This window comes from Sorex fumeus, unplaced genomic scaffold (assembly GCF_029834395.1).
Source record: "Sorex fumeus unplaced genomic scaffold, SorFum_2.1 ptg000003l, whole genome shotgun sequence".
Taxonomy (NCBI): Eukaryota; Metazoa; Chordata; class Mammalia; order Eulipotyphla; family Soricidae; genus Sorex; species Sorex fumeus.
Genome location: NW_026606060.1, coordinates 44,015,127 through 44,029,622, shown reverse-complemented (window position 1 = coordinate 44,029,622; position 14,496 = coordinate 44,015,127). Strand labels below are relative to the sequence as shown.

At 43.6% G+C, this 14,496-nt stretch overlaps 1 protein-coding gene across 1 annotated transcript in view; it reads right to left on the bottom strand.

Annotated features, from left to right (window-relative positions):
- Positions 1-3,373: 3,373 nt before the first annotated feature.
- CFAP54 (cilia and flagella associated protein 54) overlaps positions 3,374-14,496 on the bottom strand; it is a 363,910-nt gene continuing 352,787 nt past the window's right edge. Inside the window, exon 71 of the mRNA XM_056119478.1 lies at positions 3,374-3,493. Within this exon, the coding sequence (XP_055975453.1) occupies positions 3,374-3,493 (120 nt within the window). The remainder of the gene's footprint in view (positions 3,494-14,496) is intronic.

Sequence of the window (14,496 nt, the reverse complement as noted above, 5' to 3'; positions counted from 1 at the left end):
TTTTTTTAGGAATGGAACATGTCAATTATTATGTTACATATATTTCACCTAAGTTTCTGGACACAGTGTGATACCAAGATATACCCAGTAAGGAAACAATGAAGTCTCAAGGTAAATGAAAGTTAAAGATGTGGGCAAGCGGCACACTTATGATATCCTTGAGCTAAAACTTTAATACTGCATTTCAAACACAGAAACACAAAACCCATGTGCCTAAGGACACTATTAAGAGCCAAATGAGCAGAGCAGGAAGTGCTCAAGGAACGTTGGGAGCCCTATGCACTGTCATCTGAAATGGGATGGAAGGATTTGTCTGACGTCCAGAGGGAGAAGGTAAGTCCATGAAAACCAGGGGCAGAAACCAAGTTTCTAACACTCTGCAGAAATGTACCAGTCCTGCCCCTCCAACTCAGTGAAGAAGAACAAGTCATCTGGGGTGGGGAATTTGTAAAGTGCCTATACAGGAAGTGAAGCGAGACTACAGCATTTAAGCCTCTGAATAGCTGGCAGGTGGTCAATTTCCAAAGTAATCTCTTGGAAATTGATGCACAGAAAGATATGGGAAGCGCTGGGATTTTATTACCCATCACTTAGTTGCTGGCACTGGCTCCTAGATCCCTGCTGCCCTCCCCTCTCTTTCTGCTTCCCTTCTTTTTTTTCAGTTCGCCTCCTGTCACTCTCTGTTGTAATTAAAACAAATAGAAAACATCACAGGTGTCTGCTGCAAAACATTTACAGATACCATATATTGCATTTTTAAAAAAGCAGCTGCAAATTGTATAATTTGTTCCTTAAAAAAAACCTAAAAAAACATTTCTGGGAATAAATATATCTTTCATCCTAAAGGGTTTTAAATTTTCGTTTGGCTTCTATTTTGCTCAATTCATCTCAATTTCCTCACTGCCCTCTACAGAAAGTTGTGGTTTTCAGTAGTGTGTGTTGTTCTTATTTTAGAAGAAATGGAGCACTTCTGAAAAGGTTTAAAGTGGGGAAGCTGTGATTGTAGGGTATGTGGGGTTTTAGAGAGTGTTTCTTTGTCAAAACAACACTCAAGAGTAACAGCATCTGGGAATTACAAAGAATGGGGGGGGGGGAGAAGCAACATGTGCTAAACTATTATCTGTAATAGGTGGAAGGGACCTGTCATCTCCAGAAAAAAAAAACAATATATTGGCAGAGGTAATACCAAGGACCCCCCCCCCAAGCTTTCTTGGGACATTCATTAAGGCCTGCAAATATGCCCCTAGAGAAGATGACAGGTATACAGTTTTAGCTTGAGGTTAAATTATGTATTTCTCTATCTTGATATTTCAAATTCTACAGAAGAATAGAGTACAGCAAAGCAGAGCAGAACAGAGAAGAGTAGAACAGAGAAGAGCAGAACAGAGAAGAGTAGAACAGAGAAGAGCAGAATAGAGGCAGCACTGAGACGCAATGAAACAGAATAAGATTCAAATCCTGATTCTACCTCTGTGATCACTGGAAAATTAGTTAACTGCTTGGTGATTTCACTCCCTCATTAGTCACAGGAGGTTGTAACTCTCTGTGTTTCATAGCCAAAATGTCAAAATCCTTGTGAAGACATAAGGAAGTCACATCAAGCACTAGTGCATTGCATGATAAATATTACAGAAAGAATGGACAATAATGGTCGTGGAAGAGAGAATAAAGGTGATAAAGATACTTTTGCTTCTGCTTCTTTTAAGAGTTACTTAGGGCCATCTGGAAATTCATTCATTTTTACATCCATGCACCTAATCATTCATATATTTAACAAATATATAGGCCTTCACTATATGTCAGACATTCAGTGCTCTAGGGTTTTATAAAAATACATGTTTTCATACCCACTAATATGTAAATTAAGAAAAATGGAAAATATCTAATTAGTAAAAACTAAACACACACAAGCACGTATACACACTGTTGGGAAATTAACATTAGGCTGAAGTGAGTAGCCTTGATAATTGGCCATGCTATATTTCCATTCCTACATTACATATCTTGATCATTTTTATACCTTTTGCTCAAAACCTTTGGCTACATTTTACATAATAAATCCAACTTCTCTATGAGAAACACAAAATCCTTGAAAGATTTCTGTGTTCTAACAGACAACTTTATAAATTCAATCCCTGGCTAAAATACTATAATACCTCTCTACATTAGAGCCAATATTATCTAAATGGATTTTCTGCTTGCCCCAAACTTTAATTCATACATGGATATAGTCATTGGTAATTTTTTCCCTCTGAATTCAGTTCTATTTCATCTCTCAAAACCCTTGTTTTTCTTCATAAAAATAAAAGACAGTAGGTAAAACATAAAGGACAATATGCTAAATAACATATTACCTACCTATCTATAACACATAGGTATATATCTATATACTATCTACCGTAGGCCAGTATCACCAGTATCTATCCATAGGCTGAAATATTGAAAGCATTCAGGTATAGCATTATTTGATGTTAAATAAAGTAAGTCAGGAATGTGATAATATTCCAACTTGTCATAGAAATAACTCTCCACATAATAACTAATACTATGGCTAGTGTTGTGTTAAGAACTTTATTCCTATCCTCTAATTTAATTTCAGGCATTATTATACCATTAATATATGCAGCATATACAGAAGGAAATAGTATTTAAAGAATTTGTTACTTTCTCAAAGGAGCAGAATTAGTGAAATTAATATTCAAACTTTGATTATGTCTTCCATAGCCCTTGCCCTAACTTTTTGTGTGAAACTGCCTCTCAAAAAAAAAAAAAACTTGTTTGCTACTGATTTCTTTAAAAGCAATATAAACAAGCTCCCAAAATTGGACTAATCACAAGTTGAGTTTAATTCAGCATTTTCATCCTTGGCAGCATAGACATTTTGGAGTCAGATAATTCTAGACTGGGGGGCGGGTGGGCATCTCTTAGGCATCATAAGATTGTTAGCAGTGTCCCTGGCTTCTACCAACTCGATGCCACTTTTCTCCCAGTAATAACTATCAAGTATGTCTTCAGACACTGACCAATGACACTTGAGGATCAAAATTGCCCCTAGTTGAGAATTACTGACCTAATTCAGACTTGTGATGGGGCACATGTGAAGACCACCTAAACAAATATAGAAACAGTAGTGCTGCACATAGCATATGTTCGAGGAATAGCTATGCAACAGTTTTAATAAGCACCAGTATTGTCTGCTAATTGAAATGCGATGTAAAAAATAGTATTCAAGGCAATACTTTTAAAAGACATTTAGCTTATACAAGAAAATAATTTTATTTCATTTGCTTTCTATAAGAGACAGATCTAAAACTTCAAACCAAGAAAAACAGTAGAAATAAAATCCTCTATAAGTTTAACATATAAAGGATGTTCAGGAAACAAGGGACAATAGCCACTGGAACAGGCTTCCTTCTGATATGACACCTCCATTAGCAAGATCAAAAAGTCTCTCAAGATCCAATATAGATTTCAGTGAGATGACAAATGGGACCTGTGGAAAAGCATAAAGATGTTCATGAGATGCATTGTTTCAAACTGTTGACTGAGGTACAGCTGTCAAAATACACATATTCCATACCATAATTTTCTGTGAAATGTATTTAACTTTTCCCATGGAGACAGGTAAAGTTTCAACTTTGAACACCACAGAAACACACATATATCATTTTACATATCCTAGTAAGGTTCATAGACTTATCTCTTAAAGAGCAAATACTGTAGCTGGAGCAAGAATACAGTAGGGAGGGCATTTGCCTTGCATGTGGCAAACTTGGGTTCAGTCCCCAGCACCCCATATGATCTCCCAAGCTCAGCCAGGAGTTATTCCTGAGTGCCGAGCCAGGAGTAAGCCCTGAGCACTGCCGGGTGTGGCATAAAGAACAATAAATAAATTAAATGAGACCCATTGTAATTACCGGTAAAAAAGCGAACAGCACCAGGCCCAGACAAGGTCAGAACTGAACACTTGAAGAAATTGCTGTCAATACTAATCAATACACTGGCTTGGCTCTTTACACGCTACCTGTCTAAATGCAAGGTTCCGTCCCAATGGAAAACCAGCAGGATTGTACTACTGTATAAGAAGGGAGACATCCACGACTTTGGCAACTACCGCCCGATCTGCCTATTGTCTGTCATCTACAAGCTGTTTATTCGAGTCATCCTGAATAGGATTGGCAGAACACTCAATGAAGGACAACCATGCTAGTAAGCTGGGTTCTGCAAAGGATTCAGCATGATCTACCATATCCACACAATAACCAAGCTCACTGAGGTTTCTTGGGAGTTCAAATGCTGCTCTGTCTAACGTTCATTGACTTAAAGAAGGCCTTTGATTCTGTTGAGATGGAAGCGGTCATTGAAGCCCTAGCCAATCAGGGCATTCAAACTCAATACATCAGGATCCTCCATGAGCTGTATTATGAATTCACTACCAGAATCTCACCATTATACAGAGAAGTGATCATTGACGTCAAGAGAGGGGTTCGGCGGGGCTACACCATTTCACCGAAACTCTTCAGTGCCACCCTCGAGAACATCATGCGATGACTGGAATAGGAAGGATTGGGAGTGAAGATAGACGGTCAGCAACTACACCACCTCCGCTTTGCTGATGACATCGTTCTAATAACACCAAACATTAGTCAAGCAGCACAAATGCTGGACTACTTTGACCTTGAGCGTGGAAAGGTTGGACTATAGCTGAATCTCACGAAGACAATGTTTATGAGAAACAGTTTTGTTCCTGACTGTCCATTCACTCTCAATGGAATGAACATCTCCAAATGCAGTTATGTGTACCTACATCAAGAAGTCAACATGACAAATGACCTGGCACCTGAGTTGCAAAGGAGGAAGAGAGTGGCTTGGAATGCCTTCAAGAGCATCGAAGAAATAGCTAAGAGCATCAGGAACCTCCGGCTACAGGCACATCTCTTTGATTCCACATTAACATATACCTCAGAGACCTGGGCCCTATGAAAACAGGATGAGAATGCTATTCAGGTCTCCCAAAGAGGAATCGAAAGAGCTATGCTTGGAGTAACCTGCTTCACTCAAGTGAGAGATAGAATCCGGAGTTCCGACCTCTGTTGACCATCAAGAATCAGGGATGCTGTCTAATTTGCCAAGGTGTCAAAAATCAGATGGGCTGGACACATAATGAGATTTAGATACGACTGCTGGACTAGATCTGTTACCGACTGGATTCCATGGGATGTCAAAAGACCGTGGGGCAGCCCACCTACGAGATAGTCAGACTTCTTCATCAAAACCCTGAATGATCGGTTTGAGGCTCTTCATGTTCCTAGAATGAGCAGACGCCATTGGGCTACACTAGCGACAGGGATGAATGGAGAAGTTAAAGCAAACTTTTAACTTCTCAAGCAAATCGATGAGTAATGGGATGTCAAGTGATTGAATAAATAAAATAAATAAATATTTTTTGTGACTAAAACATGGGTTATTTGATAGAGGGAAGAACAGAAAAGCAAGAGAAAACATGAAGAAAAGAAATGCTTATTGACTGAGGACCCACTTCATGCAGATCTAGACTATTTGGAACGAGTAAGTAAATATCATGTAGAATGACCACAACAATGGATTATGTACTTGTGGGCCTGAATCCTGGTAAGACACAAGGGACATGTTTTATTAATTCTTGTCTATGTAAATGAAATTTTTATTCTCTAAGAAAACCTTAAACTGGGGAGAGTTTTACATTTATTTTGTTTGGGGGCCACTCATGGCAGTGCTCAGAGTTTACTCCTGGGTCTGTGCTCAGGGATCACTCCTGATATTGCTCAGGGTACTATATGTGATACCTGAGACAACTGGGTCAGCTGTGTGCAAGACTAGCACCCTACCAGCTGTACTATCTCCAGCGCCCATTTTTCACTGCATTTCATGTCATTGTTTTCACAAGCAGTTGACATATTTTACCCAACCTTACATAGCTAGTATGTGATCGGGTGTTAGAAACCAAGTGATACTTGAATTTTAATTTTCTCATCTATAAAATGGAAACGATAGCTCCTATATCATATTGTTGTTACAAGGGTAGTTTATGTTTTTATGTAAAAACTTAGAAGAACATAGTTAGTGCACAATAAGCACTCAAAAAGATACATTTACAGTTTTTATTGAGAATTTTTTTCCCAAATGAGTTTTATTGAAAATAATTTACTTTGAAAAATGCATGGGAGGAGGGGGGAGAGAGAGAGAGAGAGAGAGAGAGAGCAGGGGGTGAAGTGGGACAGAGGGGCAAGTGTTCAAGAGAAAACATGAGCTTCTCCAGAGTGGTCAAAGCTAAACAATGGTACAGTGGTAAATGGCTACATAACAATGCATGTGATGCTCTTATACTAATTTACACTAGTTTATTCGACTATTCTCTTATTTAAGGGGCTTATTTCTTGCGTTTGTACATAGGTATCTGTTTATATCTATAATAGCACTTTGGGCACATGTGCGATTATTATAATTTTAATTTTGCTACTGGTTCTCCAAGGTTGATTTTTGGCTTAGTCAATGGGTGTTCACATTTCATTTTCATTTCATCATCCTGTTAATCGTCGATTGCCTCGAGCAGGCCCCAGTAACGTCTCTTTCATCCTAGCCCTGAGATTTTATTCAGGGCTCTTTAGGAGAATGAGACCCATCATTGTTACTGGTATTTGGCATATTTGGTAGGCCACGGGGAGTTTGCCAGACTCTGCCCTGTGGGCAGGCTACATTCAACAGCCTGCAAGTTTGTCCAAAGTAGGAATGAGATAATAAGATGTCGCGTGGCCGCGAATGCGGCCGCGCGGTTCCGGGATCTGGATTTTATAGTCTCTGAGTCTTGGCCGCTGATGGGATTACACAGCGCCAGGGGGCCAGGTGGTGGGTGTGACCCCCGCCTACTGGAATTACCGCTGATGGCAGTCTCCGGCTGCCGTAGCCCTGGCCGGGGCGGGGAGGAAAGCTCAACCCGCTCCCCTCCAAGGGACTCCGGGAAGGAACACCGAGGCGCGGGGGCAGAGACTGCACTGCTCTCGTCCGGGATCTGGATTTTATAGTCTCTGAGTCTTGGCCGCTGATGGGATTACACGGCGCCAGGGGGTCAGGTGGTGGGTGTGACCCCCGCCTACTGGAATTACCGCTGATGGCAGTCTCCGGCTGTCGTAGCCCTGGCCGGGGCGGGGAGGAAAGCTCAACCCGCTCCCCTCCAAGGGACTCCGGGAAGGAACACCGAGGCGCGGGGGCAGAGACTGCACTGCTCTCGTCCGGGATCTGGATTTTATAGTCTCTGAGTCTTGGCCGCTGATGGGATTACACGGCGCCAGGGGGCCAGGTGGTGGGTGTGACCCCCGCCTACTGGAATTTGGAGGATCTGGGTGGAAGATGCTCGACTCCAATTCGAGTAGGCTGGGAGGTTTCGGCCTCGGAACCCGCGTGGCTTTGTCCCTCTGCCAGTACCTTCAGGTGTGCGGAGAGTGGTCTCAGCATGGTGGTGGCTGGTCCTGGAGGTCTCCGGCTGCCGTAGCCCTGGCCGGGGCGGGGAGGAAAGCTCAACCCGCTCCCCTCCAAGGGACTCCGGGAAGGAACACCGAGGCAGGGGGCAGAGACTGCACTGCTCTCGTCCGGGATCTGGATTTTATAGTCTCTGAGTCTTGGCCGCTGATGGGATTACACGGCGCCAGGGGGCCAGGTGGTGGGTGTGACCCCCGCCTACTGGAATTTGGAGGATCTGGGTGGAAGATGCTCGACTCCAATTCGAGTAGGCTTGGAGGTCTCGGCCCCGGAACCCGCGTGGCTTTGTCCCTCTGCCAGTACCTTCAGGTGTGCGGAGAGTGGTCTCAGCATGGTGGTGGCTGGTCCTGGAGGTCTCCGGCTGCCGTAGCCCTGGCCGGGGCGGGGAGGAAAGCTCAACCCGCTCCCCTCCAAGGGACTCCGGGAAGGAACACCGAGGTGCGGGGGCAGAGACTGCACTGCTCTCGTCCGGGATCTGGATTTTATAGTCTCTCCGCACACCTGAAGGTACTGGCAGAGGGACAAAGCCACGCGGGTTCCGGGGCCGAGACCTCCAAGCCTACTCGAATTGGAGTCGAGCATCTTCCACCCAGATCCTCCAAATTCCAGTAGGCGGGGGTCACACCCACCACCTGGCCCCCTGGCGCCGTGTAATCCCATCAGCGGCCAAGACTCAGAGACTATAAAATCCAGATCCCGGACGAGAGCAGTGCAGTCTCTGCCCCCGCGCCTCGGTGTTCCTTCCCGGAGTCCCTTGGAGGGGAGCGGGTTGAGCTTTCCTCCCCGCCCCGGCCAGGGCTACGGCAGCCGGAGACCTCCAGGACCAGCCACCACCATGCGGAGACCACTCTCCGCACACCTGAAGGTACTGGCAGAGGGACAAAGCCACGCGGGTTCCGGGGCCGAGACCTCCAAGCCTACTCGAATTGGAGTCGAGCATCTTCCACCCAGATCCTCCAAATTCCAGTAGGCGGGGGTCACACCCACCACCTGGTCCCCTGGCGCCGTGTAATCCCATCAGCGGCCAAGACTCAGAGACTATAAAATCCAGATCCCGGACGAGAGCAGTGCAGTCTCTGCCCCCGCGCTTCGGTGTTCCTTCCCGGAGTCCCTTGGAGGGGAGCGGGTTGAGCTTTCCTCCCCGCCCCGGCCAGGGCTACGGCAGCCGGAGACCTCCAGGACCAGCCACCACCATGCTGAGACCACTCTCCGCACACCTGAAGGTACTGGCAGAGGGACAAAGCCACGCGGGTTCCGGGGCCGAGACCTCCAAGCCTACTCGAATTGGAGTCGAGCATCTTCCACCCAGATCCTCCAAATTCCAGTAGGCGGGGGTCACACCCACCACCTGGCCCCCTGGCGCCGTGTAATCCCATCAGCGGCCAAGACTCAGAGACTATAAAATCCAGATCCCGGACGAGAGCGGTGCAGTCTCTGCCCCCGCGCCTCGGTGTTCCTTCCCGGAGTCCCTTGGGGGGAGCGGGTTGAGCTTTCCTCCCCGCCCCGGCCAGGGCTACGGCAGCCGGAGACCTCCAGGACCAGCCACCACCATGCTGAGACCACTCTCCGCACACCTGAAGGTACTGGCAGAGGGACAAAGCCACGCGGGTTCCGGGGCCGAGACCTCCAAGCCTACTCGAATTGGAGTCGAGCATCTTCCACCCAGATCCTCCAAATTCCAGTAGGCGGGGGTCACACCCACCACCTGGCCCCCTGGCGCCGTGTAATCCCATCAGCGGCCAAGACTCAGAGACTATAAAATCCAGATCCCGGACGAGAGCAGTGCAGTCTCTGCCCCCGCGCCTCGGTGTTCCTTCCCGGAGTCCCTTGGAGGGGAGCGGGTTGAGCTTTCCTCCCCGCCCCGGCCAGGGCTACGGCAGCCGGAGACTGCCATCAGCGGTAATTCCAGTAGGCGGGGGTCACACCCACCACCTGGCCCCCTGGCGCCGTGTAATCCCATCAGCGGCCAAGACTCAGAGACTATAAAATCCAGATCCCGGACGAGAGCAGTGCAGTCTCTGCCCCCGCGCCTCGGTGTTCCTTCCCGGAGTCCCTTGGAGGGGAGCGGGTTGAGCTTTCCTCCCCGCCCCGGCCAGGGCTACGGCAGCCGGAGACCTCCAGGACTAGCCACCACCATGCTGAGACCACTCTTCGCACACCTGAAGGTAATGGCAGAGGGACAAGGCCACGCGGGTTCCGGGGCCGAGACCTCCAAGCCTACTCGAATTGGAGTCGAGCATCTTCCACCCAGATCCTCCAAATTCCAGTAGGCGGGGGTCACACCCACCACCTGGCCCCCTGGCGTCGTGTAATCCCATCAGCGGGTGTTCACATTTTAAATTTTTGTTTTATCTGTTATTGTAGAACTTTTCTCATGTAAAATATAGAAATACTTAAAAAATCAAAGTGGCCCGGTTAGTTTTATATAACATAGACATATCTTTATGACATGATTTATATTCTAGATACCAACAGGGCACTTTGGCCTCTGCCCCATGACAATGAACCCACAAAAGCAGGTGGCTATTTGTCAAAGGATGAAGATTAATTGCCAAGTTTATTTATAGAGGCCATCAAGTAAAAGCTTTGGATCAGGAAGATAAAATAAAAAAACAGTTGTCATTTGAGAGTTATTAAATCTTTTTCATCCTCAGGTAAAGACAAATGACCCTAAAATGTCAGGACTCACTTTGTATTAGTACTCCTCCTTTTCTAGACACCCAGGCAACTTAAGCTCTATGGATAAGTCAAATGTTGAAATTCCAGCTATTTCTATCATGCTATGAGTGTCTAGATTTTCTACTGATGAACACAAGTCTTCAAATAAACTTTTGATTGAAGTATAGCATGCAAAAAGTAAAAGGAACTATGAATCATAGAAACTACTTAACTAAACAAATTCTGATGACCATGCAAAACCAAAAATAAAATATGATAATCAACTAAGAGTTATCACTGGAGTGATAGCACAGCGGGTAGGGCATTTGCCTTGCACGGGGCTGACCCAGGTTCAATTCCTCCACCCCTCTCAGAGAGCCTGGCAAGCTCTACTGAGAATGTCCCGCCCACACAGCAGAGTCTGGCAAGCTCCCCGTGGTGTATTCGATATGCCAAAAACAGTAACAGCAAGTCTCACAATGGAGATGTTACTGGTTCCCGCTTCAGCAACTAGATGAACAACCAGAGGACAGTGCTAGACAGTGCTAGACTAAGAGTTATTTAGAGTTCCTTCCTAGAGCCATTCTTCCACTGGTAATTTAGTTTTGTGTGTGTAAATACAAGAAGAATCATACAATATATACTGTTATTCCTTATCTTTTTAATTAAAATGATTACTTTTACAGACTCTGATAAAATAGTTTGCTCATTCTTTTTTATATGTGACTTCCATTGTATAAATGTTTCACGGTTCTTTTTTCCCCCAGATGTTGGATATTTAAGTTACTTAAATTTATTATCTTAAAACTTTGTTTTAAATATTTAACTTATGAATCCCACTTTTGCCACATTTGTATATGATTCTGCTAGTTTCATTCATGAAAATAAATCTTTGAGCTTCTCATTGTAGTTTTCTAGAATGATTAGCCAATATCTATCCCACCAGAAATGTATGAAAGCATCATGTTAGTTTATTTGTTGAAATGAAAATCTTGGATCTAATCAGTGTCTTTTTTTCTTTATGTTCACTCAGGAATTCTAAATATATTCCAGAACCTAGTACTCTTTTAGCCATATATCAACATATATTAACTTTTTCTCCTACTCTATGCCTGGACATTTCACTATGAATTATATCATCAAAAATAATGGAATTTATCAGTATTTTCACTTGTGATTGACACTTATGTCAAAGCTCATAATATGAAAGTTCTACCATTACTAAGGTTATGAAGATTATCTATAATTTCCTATAAACTTTTATCATTTTCCTTTCACATTTAGTTCTACATCAAACTTGAAATTGATTTTTAATATATTGTGATAGGGATCAAAGGGCACTATTTTTCTATATAGTCAATTGACATAGATTCTTTCTTGAAAGGTCTGCTTTTCCTCACTATATTACTCTTTACCTTGACACAAATGTCGGACTATATGTATATCCATCAAAATATATAAAAGATTCTGTTCCATTGATCTTTATCTACCCTTTCTCAAACCCTAGACGATTGTGATTCTTTAATGAGACTCAAAAGCAGTGTTAAGTCCAGCAATTTACTTTCTTTTCTAGATAGCCTTTGCTTTTACAGAATTTTTGCATATTTATATAAATTTCTACTAATTAGCATAAATGATACCTTTAAAAGATTTACATTTCTATTTTGTTTCCTGCTAAATAGAAGTAAAATTTATTTAAATTGATGTTGGTCTGGAATATTTTAGAATTTTCTGTTTGTGAATATTCCTATACTTCTCACACAAATATTATTTCATATGCTAAAATATCTTTAAGTAGGGCCAGAGGAATACTTCAGTTGGTAAAGTGCTTGCCTTTCATGCAACCAATCCTGAGTTGATCCCTGGCATCATATACGGTTGCCTGAGCACAGAGGTAGGAACAAGTCCTGATCACAGCTATCACGGTCACGGTCCTCCCATTTTTCTTCGATTTGCTCGAGTGGGCCCAGTAACGTCTCCATCGTGAGACTTGTTGTTACTGTGTTTGGCATATTGAATACATCACAGGTAGCTTGCCAGGCTTTGCCGCACGGGTGAGATACTCTCGGTAGCTTGCCGGGCTCTCTGAGAGGGGCGGAGGAATCGAACCCGGCTCGGCCGGGCCAGCTGCGTGCAAAGCAAACGCCCTACCACTGTGCTATCATTTCAGGTGGATCACAGCTATATGTGACATAAAATAGAAATATTTAAACAATGTTAACTATAATGAATGACATGGTATCATTAATAAACTGATTAGTCAACTTTTCAGTTGAGGGGACAGAAGAAAGTTTAATAAATGACACTATAAAATTGTCCAATACCAAAATCACATCCCTTTTGTTACATTCTGTGCTGTTTGTGTTAGATTTACATGCAAGACATATTTTTGTTATGGGCTGGAGCGATGGCAAAGCGGTAGGACGTTTGCCTTGCAAGCCGCCGGACCGGCTGAGACAGATTCGATACCTCCACCCCTCTCGGATAACCCGGCAAGCTACTGAGAGTATCTCACCCGTGCCAAGCTCTGCCCCCACAGCAAAGCTTGGCAAGCTACCCCTGACATATTCGATATGCAAAACACAGTAACAAGTCTCACTGTGGAGCAAATTGATGAACAATGGGAGGACAGTGCTACAGTGCTACTATTATTGTTGTTATTATGAAACTTTATAGTTTTGTTATTGTTATTATTATCAATGGCATTTTAAAACAGCCATTTTAAGTCATTATTCATGGGAGGAAGAAAATTATTGGTTTTTGCATCTACCATATACTAGATTCTATTATTTCTAACCATTAAAATACTGTTGGGTTTGAGTTTTAGTTTCACAGTTACGTTACAGAGAAAATATAATTTATTATTTCTTAGTATTTATTTTTGCTCGAGCGGGCCCAGTAACGTCTCCATTGGAGACTTTGTTGTTACTGTGTCTGGCATATCGAATACTCTCGGTAGCTTGCCAGGCTCTCTGAGAGGGGCGGAGGAATCGAACTCGGGTCGGCCATGTTGGCCGCGTGTAAGGCGAACACCCTACCCGCTGTGCTATCGCTCCAGCCCATATGGTTTTAATTTGCAACTACATATTTCCTTTTCTCCTTTTTCTCTCTTTTCTCTCCTTTTCCTTTCTTCTCTTTTCTTTTTTTTTTCTTTTCTATTTTCTTGGGAAGACATCTGGTGATTTTCAGGGTTTACATAACCCCATGCTATCTCTCTGGGTGCTTTCCCCCTCATTCCATCTTATTCCTTTTTACTGTTCTTTTCCCTGCTCTTCTTCTCTGAATCCTGGTTGTGATATTGTTGTGATGAGGTGGTGCAGGTCAATCACGGACATGATCAGTGAGGACAAATATATCATCACCTTACTAGGTTTCAGGTAAAAGCCTTAATAAACTGTGGGCTGAGGTTCAACAAGAGGTGAAGATGTCCTGCATCTGGGAGCTGACCTGGTGGCTGTCAAGCAACTGCCTCTAGGTAGCTTCCAATATCCAGAAGTTTGGAGTTCAGTTCCTTGGACTGTGGACCTAGTCATGATCCACCAGGAGAGTGCCCACTAGAGTGTCTTTGGTGTCTTGTAACAAATGTTCTGCTCCAACTTCCTCCACTTCTTTGGCTCCAGCTTCACTGACCACATGTCAAATATTTTCAAGGTTGCAATTCCATTGTCATAAACTTCATCCACTGAAATATATGCATCTATGGGTGGTTCCATACCCTTTGGCTTCACATCAGTAATGACCAATACTGAATTGGGGCAAACTCTTTTCATGAGTTTACTGAAAGCAATGTCACTCTTGTGTAGTGTCTAGCATTGAACGTACCTTACATATTCTCCAAACAACCTGATTCTTAAAAACCATATAGCGTCATCTTGGTTACCTTCAGAAAAAGAACTGAAAAACTTGGATACATCAAGTACTTTCTTTTTCTTTTGTCATGACCCTAAAATACAAGAACCACACACTTCTGATTTCCAGCTTCGTCTACTCAGTTGAAATGACCCACCACATTAAGGAGCATCAGGAAGTGGACCATCAGTTTCTGTACTACCAATTCCAGCATTCAAATACTACCACCCTATGAGGACCCAGAATGCCCCCCCCACTAATACCAGTAGCTGCCACAGCAACCTCTTAATTATTTATTTTAATGATTGAATTCTCTTGCCTATTGCAATAATCAAACATTTCAAATTAAAGTTGATGCACAGCCCTAGGTAAAGAAATACACATGATAACCTTCCAGTATCTGTATTGCAACCATAATGCCTAAAATGAGAGAAAGAGAAAAAGTGAGAGATGAGAGGTGCCTGCCATAGAGGC